The following is a 20456-nucleotide window of genomic DNA, read 5'->3' on the forward strand; positions in this document are numbered from 1 at the left end:
TGGAGAATGATTTTTACCAAGTGGTTATTATCCTGATAATAAATGTGAACTGGTGAAATAGTCTGGTTTTTTTTACTGACATGACATTATAACAGTATAAAGTAGCTTTAAAGCAATTCATACTGTATATAGTATTTTGGAAGATTCTTTCTAAAATGTCTCGAGGATCCCTAAACCAAAGATCGAGATGGCCAAAACAAAGATTTGGACCAAAACAAATGAAAAAATTCACTTATTAAAAACTTTCACGTTGATCTTGCAAGTTGGTTTATATATATATATATATATATGTGTGTGTGTGTGTGTGTGTGTGTGTGTGTGTTTTGCCAGACTTGGGCTCAGAACAGCAACCAACAACCAGTGGTGAATCAAATCTTTTGTCGAGGGTAAGCACGGCCTAAACTTGTATGATTTTTGATTTGCATACACTTTTGTTTCCATCCACATTTCCCAAATGCAAATTTCTCTCATATTCCCGGCTCTGAAACATTTTAAGTACTAACTGAACTGCCGGATACTCTGTTGAGCCCGAAGCCTCTATCCGGCCTCTTGAGCACGCTCTTGAAATTAGGGAGGAGTCACTACCCGCAACACACAGGAAGGACGGACGCTTCTAGTATTAGCCTTGTTGAGGATGGTACAAAGGAGATATTTGCGAGGTTTGATCATCTCTGATAATTTACGAAGCGTCCGATTCGCACATTTTAAAGGGGATTCTGGAACGCCGAGATGTCTAAAACGCGTTCCCTCCGCAGGATGAGGAAGGTGCAGGTGCCGAAGTAGTAGCCTGATGATCAGAGCTATAGATAGAGCGAATCTGAAAGGTATGTGTGTTACTAATTTAAATAGCTGCCAGAAATTTCCAGTCTTATGCGACATGAGAGGACAGCTGTGCGCTCTTCAAGTGAATGTCTGCGGCCTAAAAGTAGGAATTAAAATAAAAGTGTCGTGAACTTTTCTTTGTTTTCTTTTGGTTTTCTGCATTTTTGTTTTTTTCGAGCAGTGATCCTATAAAACATAGGTGGATAGAGGTGTTTAAAAATTTGCACATTATGGTCATTCTCAACAGATCACAAGTTCTACAGGGAGTGCAGAATTATTAGGAAAGTTGTATTTTTGAGGAATAATTTTATTATTGAACAACAACCATGTTCTCAATGAACCCAAAAAACTCATTAATATCAAAGCTGAATGTTTTTGGAAGTAGTTTTTAGTTTGTTTTTAGTTTTAGCTATTTTAGGGGGATATCTGTGTGTGCAGGTGACTATTACTGTGCATAATTATTAGGCAACTTAACAAAAAACAAATATATACCCATTTCAATTATTTATTTTTACCAGTGAAACCAATATAACATCTCCACATTCACAAATATACATTTCTGACATTCAGAAACAAAACAAAAACAAATCAGCGACCAATATAGCCACCTTTCTTTGCAAGGACACTCAAAAGCCTGCCATCCATGGATTCTGTCAGTGTTTTGATCTGTTCACCATCAACATTGCGTGCAGCAGCAACCACAGCCTCCCAGACACTGTTCAGAGAGGTGTACTGTTTTCCCTCCTTGTAAATCTCACATTTGATGATGGACCACAGGTTCTCAATGGGGTTCAGATCAGGTGAACAAGGAGGCCATGTCATTAGTTTCTCTTCTTTTATACCCTTTCTTGCCAGCCACACTGTGGAGTACTTGGACGTGTGTGATGGAGCATTGTCCTGCATGAAAATCATGTTTTTCTTGAAGGATGCAGACTTCTTCCTGTACCACTGCTTGAAGAAGGTGTCTTCCAGAAACTGGCAGTAGGACTGGGAGTTGAGCTTGACTCCATCCTCAACCCGAAAAGGCCCCACAAGCTCATCTTTGATGATACCAGCCCAAACCAGTACTCCACCTCCACCTTGCTGGCGTCTGAGTGGGACTGGAGCTCTCTGCCCTTTACCAATCCAGCCACGGGCCCATCCATCTGGCCCATCAAGACTCACTCTCATTTCATCAGTCCATAAAACCTTAGAAAAACCAGTCTTGAGATATTTCTTGGCCCAGTCTTGACGTTTCAGCTTGTGTGTCTTGTTCAGTGGTGGTCGTCTTTCAGCCTTTCTTACCTTGGCCATGTCTCTGAGTATTGCACACCTTGTGCTTTTGGGCACTCCAGTGATGTTGCAGCTCTGAAATATGGCCAAACTGGTGGCAAGTGGCATCTTGGCAGCTGCACGCTTGACTTTTCTCAGTTCATGGGCAGTTATTTTGCGCCTTGGTTTTTCCACACGCTTCTTGCGACCCTGTTGACTATTTTGAATGAAACGCTTGATTGTTTGATGATCACGCTTCAGAAGCTTTGCAATTTTGAGACTGCTGCATCCCTCTGCAAGATATCTCACTATTTTTGACTTTTCTGAGCCTGTCAAGTCCTTCTTTTGACCCATTTTGCCAAAGGAAAGGACGTTGCCTAATAATTATGCACACCTGATATAGGGTGTTGATGTCATTAGACCACACCCCTTCTCATTACAGAGATGCACATCACCTAATATGCTTAATTGGTAGTAGGCTTTCGAGCCTATACAGCTTGGAGTAAGACAACATGCATGAAGAGGATGATGTGGACAAAATACTCATTTGCCTAATAATTCTGCACTCCCTGTAATTAAGATAATTGCATTTAATTGTTTTTAACACAAAACCAGGAGACGGCAAGGTGGTCTCAGGGAAAAATTTAGCTTGGCAGGGTCAGATGGTAGTCTGAAATGAAGGCAGATATAAGGATTAAGTTGAAGAAAGAAGAATATTGCGCAGAGTTCAGGGAAGACTTGAAACAGGCTCTGGGTGGTAGGGAAAAGTTACCTGATGACTGGGAAAGTACAGCTGAATTAGCAGCTAAGAAGGTATTTATCCTTTGGACAGAGGAAAGAGCACAAACAGACTTAGTGGCGGAATGAAGTACAGGGAAGTATTTAAAGGAAGAGTTTAGCAACAAAAAAGTGGGATCGTCCGGAAAACTATGTAAGTGGAAAGGTTATTGGGACGCTAGGCACACAGCAAAGGGAGAGGTGGTAAAGGAGAAGGCTCATACTGAGTTCGATGTGAGACTGAATACTAATGAAGAAGAAAAGGACTATTATTGATTTTTTTACACAGCGAGATCGGGCTGGGAAGGATGTGCAACAGGTTGGGGTGTTCCAAAAAGTTGATTCTGTTCATCTGGATGTAGCGTTTTCAGTGGGAGAAGTGTTTCATCACTCATTTCATGATGATGGATTTCCTCGCCTGTATGACTGAGAATGTACCAAGACAGGTTAAAGTGATTAAGGACAGGAATGGAAATGTGCTAACAAGTAAAGCAAGTGTACTGAGAAGATGAAAGGAGTAATTTGAGGAGTTCCTGAATCAAGGAAATTAGAAAGGGTGATGTGCAGAGCTGTAGCAACTTCAGAACCAAACCATGAAACTAAAGGAAGTTGTTAAGGAGAGAGTTGATGATCAGTGAGCAGCCGTATGGTTTCCCCTTTTGTTTGCTATGTTGATGGACAGACTAGACGTCCTAAAGCCATCTACAGACTACCGTCTGATGCTGCCAAGCTACAATTTTTGTAGCAGATGAGGTCAGACATCGTAGACTCCGTAGACTGTGATGTTTACACTGCGATCTGTAGTGAGAGTAGAGAGCTGTCAGAGGTTAGGTTGGAGAGGTTGAGCTGGAAAAATGAAGCCACTAGAAGCAAGACAGAATACAAGTACCTGAATGAGATGGAAACAGGTCTGACAAGGAAGTTGTAAGGAGTAGAGCAAGTGAAGATTGATGAGGGTCAGCCATCCAAAGATCAGGACAATATTAGAAATCAATATATCAGAGGGACAGCTCAGGCCAGGCATTTGAGACAAAGTTAGAGAGACAAGTTTGACACGTACAGTGGCATGATAGTGGATATATTGAATAAGGGACATTAAATATGGAGCTGCAAGGCAGGAGAAAAGGAGAGAGACCACAGAGAGCATTCATGGATGTACTGAAAGAGGACATACAGAGGACCGGTGCGGCAGAGCAGGATGCTATGAATAGGGTGAAATGGAGGCAGATGTTCCAGTAAAGGGAGTTGAATTAAATATTTCCACAAGCTTTGTTAAAAATAGCACCGATGTGTCACTTATACTTTTAAAAGTAAAATTTTAGCAAAATAAACAGCATTACAGTAAGATGAATGATTCGAATTTTTAAAGAGTCTCTTATCTTGTCCAGTTTAACGTTTATTTATTTATTTTCAAATAAAAGCCTTTTATATATTTTATTACCGTAAAATGATCTGAAGATAGGAGCATATTGATTGCAGCCTATAATTAGTGAAATGAGGAATGCTTTCATTTTGCTCTTTGCCTATTGGTTGAGAAGCTTGTATTTAAATAATACATAAATAAAATAGGTACTTTTGCAGCACTAAATATTGCACAATGAAAGTGGGAAGAGCAAAAAGGTTAGAAGGGGCCCAATGCTCCACACCTCTACAAGAGATTAGTGAGGAGGAATGATCAGGAAAGAATAATGAGTTTTCGCATCTTTATAGACCGGACCAGCAACAAAACAGCATTTTAAGCCTAAACACCAGGAAAAAGGACTATTTTCAAATTGTTCCAATAGCTTGCAATTTATTTATTTTTACCAGTATTAAAGTAATAACATCATTATCAGTCAAATTAGTAAGATCGATCTGGATTTTCACCATATTCATCAAATAAGTTTATCTTACTTGAAGGAGTTTGTGAATAATTAAGCTCACACGTGAACATACCCGACAGGTTGCACCCTCATTATTAGCTGTAAGCTGTAAATCAGGTTTGACTTCAAATGAACTTTAACAGACTGTGCGTTGGGTGTTTTGTTTTTTTGTTTGTTTGTGTTTTCCCAGTGTGATGAGCGTACACAGATGCATGCAGGTTTATTTACTACTCGAGTCTCTTATTAAAAACTCACGCACTGAGATAACCATAAACATTGACTGTTAGATCAGTTGTCTGAGTAATACATGTATATCCATATATAAGCTTTGTAAAAGTTGAAAAACACAACCTACCAAATATATACTGTAGGTGTACTACTACCAGAGAAACAGTGACATCAAGTGGTACATATGTAAATTTTATTTATGAGCAGGCAGTACACAGATTGGTGTCATGTGCACTGCTGAATTGAAAATGTGTGACTCCTGTCTGTCAAGATGAGCGGAAAAATGTTCGCAGGCCATTCCTCGAGGATTAGGAATGAAAATGGAGCTTTGTGTGCAGCCAGTCACAGTTCTAAAACAAAACCAGGGGAAATTAAGCTTGCCACTGGCCTGCTGTCACAGATTCGTTCAGTTTTACTCCTGTTCGCGCCTTCAGGCTCAACTTAATAGTCTCCATGTTTCCAAGTGCTCCTTTGTATCCTGGCTTTGTTGTAAGTTTGCCTGTAATGCAATGACACTGCAGATGTTTTTTTCTCTATCTTTTTGAAAACAGAATATCTTTTCTCATGTCTAGATGCAGAGGGGAGGCAGCGTGGCTCTATGTCGCCATAAAATAAAGGCTTTCTGCTACATGATGATGCTTAACGTCTTCATCTGTGTCGTGATAAGTGTGTCATGGAACCTTGGACACAAGAGAAGTGGCCATCACAAAGTTCACATCCCATCCAAGAGGTTTTGGAGTAAACACATACTGAATGAAACCTTCTGGAACAAGGAGCAGCAACGCTTGGATTTCATTTACAACCCCAACTTTAACTCTGTATTCTCCAGCACGTCACGCAACACACTGCCAGATTGGCTCAATGACACTGGACCTCTGGACCCGTGTGAACCGGACTACAGAGTGCCCAGGCAAATCTTTGACTACAACTCCCTACCAAAGCAATTCCAGGACTTTCTTTTGTACATGCGTTGTAGGACATACCCTATGTTAATAAATCAGCCCCATGTTTGTCGTGAAAAACCTTTCCTACTGCTGGTTGTCAAGTCTTTGATCTCTCATTTTGAAAGGCGGCAGACCATTCGTGAAACTTGGGGACAAGCAGGAGTCTTAGCCAACCAGACTGTGGTAACGGTGTTCCTGCTAGGCAACGTCTTGTCGTCAGACCACTTCCCAGACTTGCAGGAGTTACTGAGTCATGAGGCAAAGCTTCACAAAGACATACTTCAATGGGACTACAGAGACAGCTTCTTAAACCTAACTCTGAAAGAGGTCCTCTTTCTGGAGTGGTTTACCAAACACTGTCCTCAAGCTCGGTTTGTTCTTAAGGGCGATGACGACGTCTTTGTGAACACCTTAAGAATTGTTAACTATCTGGAAGGCCTGCCAGAGGGTGAGTCCAAGGATTTGTTCATAGGCGATGTTATAATAAATGCTGGGCCACACAGAGACAAGAAACTTAAATACTTTATCCCAGAGAGTGTGTTTGCGGGTAACTATCCTCCCTATGCTGGCGGTGGAGGATATCTGTACTCTGGGGAGTTGGCGATACGCCTACACAATGTATCTCAGCAAGTAGTGCTGTTTCCCATTGATGATGTATACACTGGGATGTGTCTCAAGAAGCTGGGTCTTGTTCCTGAAAAGCACAATGGCTTCAAGACATTTGACATTGAAAAGAAGTATAAAGACAATCCTTGTATCCACAGGAACTTGATGCTGGTTCACAGCCGAACTCCACAGGAGATGTTAACAATTTGGCCCTTCATTGTCCAACCCGAGCTGGACTGCCAGTGAAAGCTTTATTAATGGCTGTTTGCAATACTGAGTTTGTCAGTCATTTTCAATCCTTCCATTCTATATTTTTCAAATCAAAGTTCAACAGGGTTGCTACTTTTTATTTACAGGATATGTGTTGCATTTTACTGTTTAGTTTTATATGGAGCATTTTTTTTCTGAATCTGTAGTGTTCTCTGTCAGTCATATTGAAAGAGACATTTGATTCTCATCTGATGCATTTTTAAAATTTGAGTCATTCAGTATGTTTAAAAACACAATAAACACTTTGAGAACTAACATGAAGTAAAAATGAACATCCTGAAAATGAATGATGTTAGTACATTTTCCTGATTTAAAAAAAATGCATAACTATATGTTGATTTATATACAGTACTGATATCAGCACCTGCCTACAAGGTTGAAAAGTGAATTGCATTAGTAATAATATATAAAATCATTTCTGTTCATTTAATGACATGTATGTCTGTTCCATTCACAGATGACTCTTTGTGAAGCTTTGCCCCCAACATTTTTTTAATCATTAAAACATTCCAGTGTCTCTGAATTTTGTATGCTTCCTCAAGATGCAGCAAATTTATACAAAATAACGTATTTTATGTCAACAGTATAAAGGGCATACATTAACCTCACTCGACTAAAGTTAAAACAGATGTAATCTGAAAAAAACAAAGTCCAAAGATATTAAAGATATTAAATTAGCTTCACAAGCAAGTTCCACATAGTGAGGCTTTCTTTGCATTAGCTGTCTTGACAGATCCTGAAATCAGTATCAGATTTCTTTGGGAGCTCAGGCTTTCTGCTTCAGGCTCTGGGCACATACACAAAAGGAGCCATTTGATGTGCCACAAAAAATGTATCAGATGAGAATCAAATGTATCTTTCAACATGAGTGACAGAGAACACTAAAGATTCAGAAAAAAATGCTGCATATAATATAAACAGTAAAATGCAACACATATGCTGTAAATAAAATACAAGAGTAATGTGCTGTTTTGTCACTGATCCAGGTGACTTGTTTTAGCTTGAGTTATATTTATTTTACCGCTCTGTGTGCTCTTGGTGTTGCTCTTTATTTCTAACACAACTTCTAACAGCTTTGTATTTGAACTCTGAAACTTTGATACATTTAATCAGTAAATGTTACTCAGTGTGTTCAGGTCAGGTTCTGTAGCCTAATAAAGAAGACATTTAGTTTGTAGTCAGATGAAAGTGAAATAAATGTTATTGATTGGAAATTATTGACCATAAATCATCTACAAATGCAACAATTCAATTTTCTAATCTATGTTTTATTAGCTGCATTAAAACAATGTTAAAGAGACTTGGCAAACAGACCAAACTTTTATACAGTTTTTGCAATTGAATACATGCATTACACATGACACACCGTTTGCACTGCTGTAATTTCACAACTGGGCTTCATTTAGTGATGTGAGTAAAGTGAGGTTAAACAGATTGCATATACAGATACCTTCAGCAGAGAATCTATAAAAGACAAGAAACATTCTTTAAATAAAAGTATTATTGATCATGTGATGCTTCCCGCCAAATTTAAACTGAAATTCAGAACTTAACCTGGAACCTGGTATAAGTTATGCGGTAAGTATATGTTACCATGGTGATTTATGCAGGCAAAAAGAAAGTCACCTTCATAACAAAGAACACTCTTACTATAAGCTCAACATAGCTCACTACTTTGTTAATATTTGTTGTTTAATGGATGTGTTTGCTGGTAAACAGTCCAGCTGTTATTTCTGTTTTCATCCCACTTTTATTTGGTCAAATCCCAATCTTCACCACTTGCAAATAAAATGAACAAAAGCAGGTAACTCAATAAGGTAATAGAGCTTGAGCATCAAACTGTGGCTGAACGTTTGCACAATGTGTATAAAATTTAGACCTACATTTTTAGATTTGCAGATGGTGCTACATTTAGTAGATGAAATAATAGATCAGACATTGTCTGAAATTCACTGCTATTACTCCAATATAACAGCCGTGCCACAAAAAAAAGAAACAAAAAACATGATTATCATGTGCATGTTTGCTTTTACATTTTCTTCTTAATACACATTTTCACTTTTCACACATCTGAAGGCTCTTATAATTCAAAGCATCATAAAAACATGGATAGAAGCACCAGGAAAAATATAAGCAGGAGTCTTATTTTTAATATCACTGCATTTTAAATGCATTGCTTTTCAGCCTTAACTGACGTGACTAAGTTAAAGAAATGAAATAAAACTTAAAGTGATCCGACACTGGGTGTTGCTGTGAATTCAGGTTTATCTGACAGAAACATGACACATATTTTCACAGACTTCCATAATTCAATTTATGAAATATTATTTTAACTGTTTTTCTTGCTTATTTGTATGTGTGTATTTGAATAAGCAGTAAAGTGAGTTTGGCTCATATGCAACAATTTTCCATGGTTGACTGAATAAGGATTAAGTTTTGTTGACATTGTTTTAGCCATTACCCCCACCCATCTGCTCCTCACTCTCAATAAATGAAAACTGTCTCTTGTTATTGTGTGTTGTTGTGGTAAATTTTAAACTAATCTGTATTTGAATGTCCGACAATAAAGTGTTCTAATCTCATAAATTACAACATGTGATTTTTGGTATTATTTTTTTTCCTGGAAAAAATTTAAATAAATAGTTTATGAAACTCAAACACAGCAAATATCTGTAGCAGATAAAACCCCTAAATAAAATAGGTGCAGTGTCTTCAGCTTTGTCTTTAAAGCAGAAAGCACCAGCCCAATAATAAATATTACAGTGCCCTCTGCTGGATAAAATGGATATTACTAGCCAGTAAAAGGAAACTTAATCAACTAACTGATGCAATTCACCTGCAGAGACAGGAAAGGAAATAGCCGTTGAACTGAATCTGAGAGGATCAGATTGACTTTGTTGCTTCCCAAATTTCAGTAATTTAACTGCATACGAAAATGAAACAAACAGCCGTCATAAACTTCAAGTGTGTGCTGCTCATATTTTTGTTGACATTTGACTGTAATGCACAGGTAAGTTATTGTGCCTCACTGATAACCTCTTTCGGATTTGTGTTAACAGTTTAATTGTGTATTTCTTTCTGTCTTTAGGTGAATGAAGAAGATACTGAGCAGCCTCCAGGTGAGTCTGCAAATGTTTAACTTGGGATTTTCTATGTTTATATGTTATTTTGTAAGTCTAAATGTTTCAGCCTGTGCTAACAAACTGATTTTAGTTTCATAAAACCTGATCACCAACGCACATGCAAACTTTCTTATGAAATATGACCATTATATTTGAGCTAGTTGGATTCTAAATAAACTGTACCTCATTTTGGTAGTTTGACATCGCCCATATGGATTTATGGGAGAGCCTTCCTTATACAGGTTAATATTTGATTGTTTTTATTCAGTGTGAAAGTGAATGATGTTAGTATATTTTCCTGATTTTAAAATATGCATAACTATATGTTGATTATATACAGTACTGAAATCAGCACCTGCCAACTAGGTTGAAAAGTGAATTGCATTAGTAATAATATATAAAACCATTTCTGTTCATTTAATGACATGTCTGTCTATTCGGTTCACAGAAGACTCTGGAGCTGAAAACACTTTCTTTGCCTTGCGGAGTTGTCACCGGTTGCTATACAGTGACAGTGGTGAGTTTTTCTCCCCGGACTACCTATGCTCCAATCCTCCCCTGTGGTGCAACTGGACAATCCAGGTGGATCCGAGTAAAAGGATTCATCTCTACCTGGAGGATTTGACCCCTGATGACATCTGTAACCTCAAACAGGACCAAATCCACATTGACGAGCCAGTTGGAGATTTAGCGGGACACAAAGTCTTACAGAAGTGCTGGCAAGAGGCCAAATACACCTCCTCCTCCAATATTCTGTATGTAGTGCTACTGATTAGTGGCTGGCCCAACCCCCTGTACAGGGGCTTTTATGGTCGCTACCAGGCATTTGGATCGCCAGTCATTTATAACCCAGGGGAAGGCTTTACAGAGACAAGCAATGAGTCAGAGACATCTCCTGGGCTGATGGACTTCAGTGAATCTGGACCAGGTACAAAGAGGGAACAGATGGGGTATGGTTATGATGAGGAACAATTAGCAAGGATGACTGAGCTACCCACGGAGCCCAAGATGCCTGCAGACACAAACACTTGGGTGAGTGGACACAGTGTTAGTCTTAGATGCCTTACGCTGCCTGGCAATATTTCTAACGCTGGCAAAAGCTGCATATTCACTATTAAATTTAAGAATGGGTAAAAAGTAGTCAACGTGTCAATGTTAACGCATCATCACGATTAACGCAATTAAGTTTTTTTAACCCATATGGAGCACAGACTGGACAAACTGCCCGAAATGCGTTGACAGAGACATTTCAGGAATTTTGAGTCATTCTGAGCTCCAGATGGGTTAATTGCCTTAAAAATTGTAATCTTGTAAATTGTGATGTTGGATTAATTGGCGTCAACGCTGACAGCCCTACTAAAATTACTGTCTAATGTTAAAGATTTCACTCACTGATTTAAAAACATGTAGAAAAAAGTTTAGCAACTTCTTTCAGTTCCTCTGCAGTGTAAATCATTTAGGCTTTTTTCTGCACTTTGTTTTGATTTTCTCTTTAATAAATTAACCTTCTAAAATTTTTTTTTTTTTATAAATGTCACATTTTATGTCATATTTCATACATTAAGTGAGGTCACGTGATTACTGTGTGAGTTAGCATTAAAATCAAGGCTACATAGTTTTCTTTTATTTTCCCCATCATTCATATAATCTATGTAGCTCAAGTAACAGTGAGATAGCAGTTTGGTTAACTGTAATGTGACAACTGAATTTAATACAATACTGAATTACACATAAATGTAATATGATTACAATAAGATCCAACATACATTACTTAATCACCAAATTGCCATACTGGATACTGCTCAGGAACTTAAAACATTAATGGTAATGACCCTATATGTCAAAAGGAAACCCAGAGAAGTATAAACAACATGATAAAGACCAGGTAATCTTGCAAAAATCTGCAGTACTTGTTTTGTTTTTTATTTTGCTTGTAAATTCCAGAAAACATTGTAAAACTCTTCGTCGTCTGTCGTTCTTCAGGTGGATGAAAACAACCCTCTGTCCTTGTCTGGGAACTACACGACCATGCCAACTGCATCAGTGTCCACCCAAAGGACCTTCAGATCAGGGAGAGGTATCACTCACACCCAACTAGAAGTCACCACTGACACTACAACAGCAAAACAAATGAATGAGGAGGAATCTACTGTTGCAGAGGATGAGACCACAACTCTGAGCTGGACAGTGAAGGAGAACATAACAGAGGTCAGTCAGACCTCAGTCCAGCTTTCCCCATCCTCTGACAGACAAGAAATACAGCACGCTGATCACACTCATCCTCAGCCTAACATGGTGGAGCCACTGTCGGACCACAGAGCGAATTGTGAGTACATTTGAACACAGACACTCTCCTGGATCTTTCAGGTACTCGTCTTTTTTGGATTGACTAACTGTAATTATACCGCTTGATATAGATATGTTTAGTTCTTTGAAATGAGATCATGATCAACCAAATTTTCAATGAACATTTTCAGGTTAAACAGCTATTAAAATTTGAACTTGCTCTTTGATTTTCTAAAAGAGCTGTACATGATACATACGTGAGTAAAAATAAGTTCCACATGTTAAGTGTTTTCCTGTTATAACCTTGTAATTAAGGCCCCTTCAACCCTAACACAAGAATACACTGTATCCAGAAAGTATTGCCAGTGCTTCACTTGTTCAACATTTTGTGATGTTATAGCCAAAATGGGATTGATTCATTTTCACCTCAAAATTCTACACACACCACAAAACAATGCAATGACAAAGTGAAAAACTTGAAATTCTTACACTTTAATAAAAAAAAATGAAAAACAAAAATAGAACATGTAGATAAATATTTATAGCCTTTGTAATGACACTCAGAGGTGAGCTCAGGTGCATCCAGTTTCCAGTTATCATCTGTGAGATGATTCAACAACCTTATTGGAGTTCACCTGTGGTAAATTTAGTTGATTGTACTTGATCTGAAAATAAACTATATAGTTGATTTTTATATTTTCATGCTTTTTTTCCTCTTATTTCTAAATTTTATTTTGCCATGTTTTATTATATTGTATTGCTGTTATTGTTTGTGCTATTGTAAGGTGACCTTGAGGGTCTTAAAGGCGCCTATAAATAAAATTTATTATTATTACAGTGCATGTGAAAGAATATGTCAAAATGTGGGCTAAGTGATGCACTCTAGATACTTTTGGATGTACTATAAAGAAATGGGTTTTTTTTTTGCCGAACAAAAGCGCACACAAATAATCTATGTGGTCGAGTGGTGTTGAATTATGTTAAGTGTAGATAAGCACTGGGTTACACAACTGGTTCATTCGTGGGAAGTCGGAGAGGGGTTTGGTTTTGTATTTTTAATTGTGTGGTTTTTGTTTTGTTTTTTGTCCCTCATAGCAAACATGAAAAATGACTCAGAAATTCAACATTTTCCTGGTGGTGAGTATTGAACAAGAATGTCTTATTTATTTTCTGAAGTGTGGGTTCTCTTTTTATCTGGCTAAATTGTCATTGTACCTTATGCTGAACACACAGTCTGGTCATGAGCAGGATTTTAAAAATGTTTTATAGATAGATTTACTCATTTATTAAAAAAAAAAAAAAAAAAAAAAGTCATTCCCTTCTCTCCCCTGCGGGTGGTCTATCCTTCAAGCTAGGGTCCTCTACCAGAGTCCTGCGAGCTTGAGGGTCCTGTGCAGTATCTTTGCTATTTATATGACTGCGCTGTTCTGAAAAGAGTTCTCAGATGTTATTCCTCGGATCTTAGCTTGGGAGTCACTGCACCAAGTGCACCGAATACCACTGGGACCACTGTTACCTTCATCCTCCAGATCTTCTTGAGCTCTTCTTTGAGCCCTTGGTACCTTTCATGTTCCTTCTTCCTGATGTTGCTGTCATTTGGTATTGCTACATCTATAACTACGGTTATCTTCCTCTGCTTGTCCACCACTACTATGCCCAGTTTGTTAGCCATCACCAGCTTTTTTATATATCTGGAAGTCCCACAGGATCTTGGCTCACTCATTCTTGACCACCCTAGGGGCTTCTCCTATTTTGACCTTGGGACTTTCAGGCTGGCACAGATGTTCCTGTATACTATGCTGGCCACTTGGTTGTGGTGCACCCTGCTGTTATGTGTTGGGGCATCTTTACTTAGGCTGCATCTGGGATCTTGCCCAGTGTGATAGACCCCCACCTCTCTTGTACTTAGGGCTTGTTCCTGTGCTGCCATGATTAGAGCCTGTGTGCTGTCTTTCACTCCAGCTTTGTCCAGTTTCTGGTAGGATTTCTGGATATCAGCCACTTCCTCTATCTATACCATACAGGGGCCCATCCTTCCATGATGCTTCTTCTCCTTGCTCCTCTTCTTTCTTTCTGCTGCCTGAGGTATTCACTAAGTACAGGGAGTGCAGAATTATTAGGCAAATGAGTATTTTGTCCACATCATCCTCTTCATGCATGTTGTCTTACTCAAAGCTGTATAAGCTCGAAAGCCTACTACCAATTAAGCATATTAGGTGATGTGCATCTCTGTAATGAGAAGGGGTGTGGTCTAATGACATCAACACCCTATATCAGGTGTGCATAATTATTAGGCAACGTCCTTTCCTTTGGCAAAATGGGTCAAAAGAAGGACTTGACAGGCTCAGAAAGTCAAAAATAGTGAGATATCTTGCAGAGGGATGCAGCAGTCTCAAAATTGCAAAGCTTCTGAAGCGTGATCATCGAACAATCAAGCGTTTCATTCAAAATAGTCAACAGGGTCGCAAGAAGCGTGTGGAAAAACCAAGGCGCAAAATAACTGCCCATGAACTGAGAAAAGTCAAGCGTGCAGCTGCCAAGATGCCACTTGCCACCAGTTTGGCCATATTTCAGAGCTGCAACATCACTGGAGTGCCCAAAAGCACAAGGTGTGCAATACTCAGAGACATGGCCAAGGTAAGAAAGGCTGAAAGACGACCACCACTGAACAAGACACACAAGCTGAAACGTCAAGACTGGGCCAAGAAATATCTCAAGACTGGTTTTTCTAAGGTTTTATGGACTGATGTAATGAGAGTGAGTCTTGATGGGCCAGATGGATGGGCCCGTGGCTGGATTGGTAAAGGGCAGAGAGCTCCAGTCCGACTCAGACGCCAGCAAGGTGGAGGTGGAGTACTGGTTTGGGCTGGTATCATCAAAGATGAGCTTGTGGGGCCTTTTCGGGTTGAGGATGGAGTCAAGCTCAACTCCCAGTCCTACTGCCAGTTTCTGGAAGACACCTTCTTCAAGCAGTGGTACAGGAAGAAGTCTGCATCCTTCAAGAAAAACATGATTTTCATGCAGGACAATGCTCCATCACACGCGTCCAAGTACTCCACAGCGTGGCTGGCAAGAAAGGGTATAAAAGAAGAAAAACTAATGACATGGCCTCCTTGTTCACCTGATCTGAACCCCATTGAGAACCTGTGGTCCATCATCAAATGTGAGATTTACAAGGAGGGAAAACAGTACACCTCTCTGAACAGTGTCTGGGAGGCTGTGGTTGCTGCTGCATGCGATGTTGATGGTGAACAGATCAAAACACTGACAGAATCCATGGATGGCAGGCTTTTGAGTGTCCTTGCAAAGAAAGGTGGCTATATTGGTCGCTGATTTGTTTTTGTTTTGTTTTTGAATGTCAGAAATGTATATTTGTGAATGTGGAGATGTTATATTGGTGTCACAGGTAAAAATAAATAATTGAAATGGGTATATATTTGTTTTTTGTTAAGTTGCCTAATAATTATGCACAGTAATAGTCACCTGCACACACAGATATCCCCCTAAAATAGCTAAAACTAAAAACAAACTAAAAACTACTTCCAAAAACATTCAGCTTTGATATTAATGAGTTTTTTGGGTTCATTGAGAACATGGTTGTTGTTCAATAATAAAATTATCCCTCAAAAATACAACTTGCCTAATAATTCTGCACTCCCTGTACACAATTGGTTGTGGCCATTGGTTGTACTCATAGATGTTTGTGTACATTCTCACTGAAGGCATCGAAATTATGAATGAGCACATGTAATTTTGTAGTAGATAAAAGTATGAAATGACTCATAACATGCTTTATACTTTAGTCTTCAAAATAGCCAACCTTTGCTTTGATTACTGCTTTGCACACTCTTGGATTTCTCTCGATGAGCTTTATGAGGTTGTCACCTGAGCTGGTTTTCCAACAGTCTTGAAGGAGTTCCCAGAGATGCTGAGCACTTGTTGGCCCTTTTGCCTTCACTCTGCGCTCAATCTCATCCCAAACCATCTTGACTGGGTTTTAGGTCAGGTGACACTGGAGGCCAGGACATCTGGTGCAGCACTCCATCACTGTCCTTCTTGGTCAAATAGCCCTTACACATCCTGGAGGTATGTTTGGGGTCATTGTCCTGTTGAAAAATACATGGTGGTCCAACTAAATGCAAACCGGATGAGATGGCAGGATGCTGTGGTAACCATGCTGGTTCTGTGTGCCTTTTTAATTTTGAATAAATGCCCAACAATGTCCAATACTTGTTTGTTGGCACAAACAAATCTCTTCTGCTTGTTGTGGTTTCTTAGCAGCTATTTGACCATAAAGGTCTGATTCACACAGTCTCCTCTGAACAGTTGATGTAGAGATGTCTGCTACTGGAACTCTGTGTGGCATTTATTTGGGCTTAATCTGAGTCGCTGTTAACTTCAGATTTCTGAGGTTGGTGACTCGGATGAATATATCCTCAGCAGCAGAGTTGACTCTTGGTCTTTCTTTCCTGGGGCATCCTCATCCAGTTTCATCATAGTGCTTGATGGTTTTTGAGACTGCACTTGGCAACACAGTCAAAGTTTTAGCAATTTTCCAGACTGACTGACCTTCAGTTCTTAAAGTCATGATGGACTGTCATTTCTCTTTATTTAGCTGATTGGTTCTTGGCATAATATAATTTCTAGTAGTTGTCAAATAGGGCTTTCAGCTTTGTACCAACCTGACTTCTGCAGAACATAACTGATCATCCCAACTCCATTAAGAAGGTATGAAATTCCACAAATGAACCCTGACAGGTGACTACATCCTAAAGGTCATTGAGAGAATGCTCAAGGGATTGCAGTGCTGTCAAGAAAGCAAAGGGTGGCTACTTTCAGGAATCTAAAATATAAAGTATATTTAGAGGGTTTTTTTTTTTCTTTGCTACATACATCTTGCTTCATATATTTGATGTCTACAGTATAGAAAGTAATAAAATTAAAGAAAAAAAAAACATTTAATGAGAAGGTGTGTCCAAACTTTGTGTATGCCTGTATGTCTAATCTGGAGATCAACTTTAATTTATTTTATCTGAGCTACCAGTGAAACTGTTATTATAATGACTTTATTTTGGTCTTCTGAAATCTCTCTGACAGATCACCTGTTTGAAGTGGCCATAGAGATCAACTTTAGTCAGGATTTGCTGAAGTCTTGGGACAACCTGGCCAGATCACTGCTGCTTTCAGTAAAAGCTTTGGTGCGTGTGTGTGTATGTGCGTGTCATATGTAGCATGTGCATGTTTTTGTTTTTTGTAATAAATATTAAAAACAAAGCTTCATTGACGCATTAGGAAATGGTGAAGGCCCAGACTAAACTTTGTACATGGCTTTTGTTTCTGTAGATCAGCAAACAGCTGGAGGCTCTGCATGCACAACTGTCGGTGTCTTCCAAAAGAATGAAAAGGTTTGTAGAAAACATCCTCACAAGTCTTTCCATTAATGCTGAAGTATAAGTTTGTCTTTGAATGAGACTGTCTTTTCTGAGTGAACCTATGCAGAAAAGAACTGCAACTCCACACTGAATACTCCACACGTAAATACCATTGGTCTAATCTTGCAAAACCGACCACGACTGGATGAAAGTATAGATGGGATCAGATGTAAAATGTAATTTGAACACTTGTACTCTTGAGATATTCCTTCTATTTCACTACAGTTTTGCCACTTTGTTTTGTGTCAGTAGTTTTACATTTTTTATGCTCTTGTGCAGTGCTGTGTTGTGTTGATTTTGAAGTTGCTGAATTTGGGTTTCTGTTTAGGGTTTTACTTTTATTGTAGTGTTTGAAGTTTTAAATTGTATTATTTAAGTCCCTGTTTGGTTTCTTTGGAGTTCTGGGTACCTGTTTAGATTGCCTCATTGTTCTAGTGTTAGTTTAGAAATTTTGGTTTGTATTAAACTTTGGCTCCAATTTTGATGTTCTTGTGTTTAACTTGATCAGTTTCCTTATTTTGGTCCTCCTCTGTCTTGTCTTTCTGTTTATGCTTTTGTCCCCTAGTTTTCGATTCTGTTTTCTTTAGTGCTCTGTGTAAGTTTTAGTTCCTGTCTCTTTCTTCCCATGATTGTTCTTATCTGTGTTAATTATGCTGTGTCTGCTATCGCCGTTTCATTGTCTGATACCCTTTGTTCTGCTGTGGTTGTTGGAATTTTCATTTGCGTCACATTTTGGACATTTTGACTGTCACTCTGGGACTCCATGTCCAACTTGGGGGGGAAAAAAGGGTGCCTTTTACTTTGTATCCAGCATATAGGACCAGACCTTTTCCCCACCTCTCTCATTCATTTTCCTCTTTTGCTACCATACTAAAAACAAATCCTGGAAACTCCACTTGAGAACTGTGGACTGGTGTATTTATTACATTAAACCTCCCTCTGCAGCGCCTGAACTTATGTCATTGTGTAGTCTGTTTTAGACTCAATAATGAAACGGGATCTATGGACCATAAAGCTGCTTTACTGTTAAGGTATATGTTATGGTACATAATTACAGGTTTTGTGCACAGGTTGCATGCAGGAGTGCTGTACATCCTCTGGCTGCAAGTTAGACAGGGACCTAGAGGCATGCATGTCCACAGGGGCATCCACTCTGCTCTCCAGGGGCTCATTGAAGTTGATGCCAGTGGCAAAGGAAATCTGAGAAAGGCAATCATTATGTCTGTGTCGACTGCAGGTATGGAAGTGTCCAAAATTGCTTGGTAATGTTACTCTGGACAAATCTGTAAACAGGAAGGAGTCAAAAACAGTGATTACTGATAAATATATATTTGATTACACTACATTGTTTTTACATAGTTTATTTTAAATGCATATAATACTAAACACATTATCAGCTAAAAGTTCTGTGCATGTCTGTTTCAGATGTTAATGAGTGTGGGACCCAGCTTGTTCAATGTGACTTCAATGCAGACTGTGTGAACCAGTTTGGCTCCTACTCATGCCATTGCCGGGCAGGCTTTCAGGATAACTCCCGCCTGGGATCAGGAGGAACCATCTGTGTGGACATGAAGGCTACAGGTATGCTTGACCCATATCAGAAATCTTAGTTAGACTTGCAGATATTCTGCTTTAATTCAGCTGCTGATCTCCTGTTTTGTTTGGCGGGGTTTTCGTTTTCCCTTCAGGTTGCAGCTCACGCCTGTCCACTGAAGCTAAAGGTGTATACATCCTTTTCTTCCTGCTCAGCTCACTAATTCTTGCGCTGCTGGTGGTTGCTGGCATGTTCTACCATCGTCACCACCGGGGAAAATTCCTAGTTCGCTGCCACAGCAACAGCAGCTTATCCCCTTCTGACCCCAACAACAACCACCAGCATCCTGAGGAAAACTACTCCAATCCCGCTGACTCTGACCCGCCTCCCCCATCTCCACCTGCCTGGGGTCCCAGAGAGTGCTGGGGCCATGTAAAGGAGCAACGGCAAGTTGTGGATCTGCAGCTGCTGCGCTTCAATCTGCTGCACCCTCCAGACAGCTACATGGATCAGAGGGAGGGTGTGAACAGTCAATGATAATTAATCTTAATTATATTCAGTAAAATGTTTTCTTTAAATTTACTTTCGTTTTTTTTTTTGTCTGCATTTTGCACTATTTGTAAATTGCACAATTAAAGGCACAATGAAAAGCATTTTTATTCCTTGAAGTGCAAAACATGTCTTGAGAGAAGACTGTTGTAGTAATAATAAATCTTATTTGAAAGTGCCTTTCAAGACACCAGAGGACACTTAACAATAGAATAAAACTCTAGCCCCCACCCCCAAAGGGGGTCAGTTGCCCTCGGCCTGGGGCTCGGTCACTCTGGCACAGCTGGCTGCTGGCGGAGCTCACGAGCACGTTACTGCAACCCCCCCCCCCCCCCCCCCCCCCCGCTTCTGCTCCGCGGCTGCTGAGTGAGCCCTCATCTGGGACTCTCCTCAGCTCTTTCTGGGATAGTGGCACGGCTGCCCCTCTGTTGGTCTTTCTTGGTCTCTTGTGTTCTGGGGGCCTCTGGATGTCTGGAGCCTGGATCTCCTCCATACCTGCTTCATGCCCTGGAGGACGGGGGTATGGCCCCCCACACCCTCTAGCAGATCATTACATGAAGGAACCTTTTAAATACAAGCGCGTCCATGCTCACAGGTGTACACACGGGTGCTCACAGACACAAACTACACCCTTTTTGGCTCCTACCTCAAAGCACACTGTGTGCTGTTGATCTTACGTGCTGCACAATAATGTTTAATATTTAGTATTTACTGTCATATTCGCATAGATTATTGCGATGATGTTCTGATGTGACACGGAGCAGTATCATCTG

General features: G+C 39.6%; 2 protein-coding genes across 5 annotated transcripts; both read left to right on the forward strand.

Moving 5' to 3' along the window:
- Positions 1-327: 327 nt before the first annotated feature.
- LOC120716711 (N-acetyllactosaminide beta-1,3-N-acetylglucosaminyltransferase 2-like) lies at positions 328-7797 on the forward strand. Its single transcript, XM_040004303.1, has 2 exons — positions 328-824; positions 5513-7797. The coding sequence occupies exon 2, from the start codon at positions 5513-5515 to the stop codon at positions 6734-6736; it is 1224 nt and encodes a 407-aa protein (XP_039860237.1). The 5' UTR covers positions 328-824; the 3' UTR covers positions 6737-7797.
- On the forward strand, positions 7788-19712 carry zgc:66455 (uncharacterized protein LOC393502 homolog). Of its 4 annotated transcripts, XM_040004302.1 has the most exons (12): positions 7788-7798; positions 9603-9770; positions 9849-9879; positions 10331-10914; positions 11866-11959; positions 12041-12208; positions 13264-13305; positions 17266-17366; positions 17512-17573; positions 18671-18837; positions 19026-19181; positions 19289-19712. In XM_040004302.1, the coding sequence occupies exons 2-12, from the start codon at positions 9696-9698 to the stop codon at positions 19669-19671; spliced, it is 1863 nt and encodes a 620-aa protein (XP_039860236.1). In that variant the 5' UTR covers positions 7788-7798; positions 9603-9695; the 3' UTR covers positions 19672-19712. The 4 variants fall into 4 exon arrangements, with proteins under 4 accessions (XP_039860236.1, XP_039860231.1, XP_039860235.1 ...); XM_040004297.1 differs by having other exon boundaries at positions 11866-12208; XM_040004301.1 differs by having other exon boundaries at positions 11866-12208; positions 17266-17354.
- Positions 19713-20456: the final 744 nt, after the last annotated feature.

Source organism: Simochromis diagramma, unplaced genomic scaffold (assembly GCF_900408965.1).
Source record: "Simochromis diagramma unplaced genomic scaffold, fSimDia1.1 OVJJ01000565.1, whole genome shotgun sequence".
In the NCBI taxonomy this organism is placed as follows: Eukaryota; Metazoa; Chordata; class Actinopteri; order Cichliformes; family Cichlidae; genus Simochromis; species Simochromis diagramma.

Excerpts from the sequence above, each read along its gene's own strand:
- zgc:66455 (XM_040004297.1), top strand. The coding sequence starts at position 9,696 with ATGAAACAAACAGCCGTCATAAACTTCAAGTGTGTGCTGCTCATATTT. Across the intron at positions 9,880-10,330 it reads AGATACTGAGCAGCCTCCAG|AAGACTCTGGAGCTGAAAAC; the intron begins GTGAGTCTGCAA and ends TTCGGTTCACAG. Across the intron at positions 13,306-17,265 it reads AATTCAACATTTTCCTGGTG|ATCACCTGTTTGAAGTGGCC; the intron begins GTGAGTATTGAA and ends TCTCTCTGACAG.
- LOC120716711 (XM_040004303.1), top strand. The coding sequence starts at position 5,513 with ATGCAGAGGGGAGGCAGCGTGGCTCTATGTCGCCATAAAATAAAGGCT.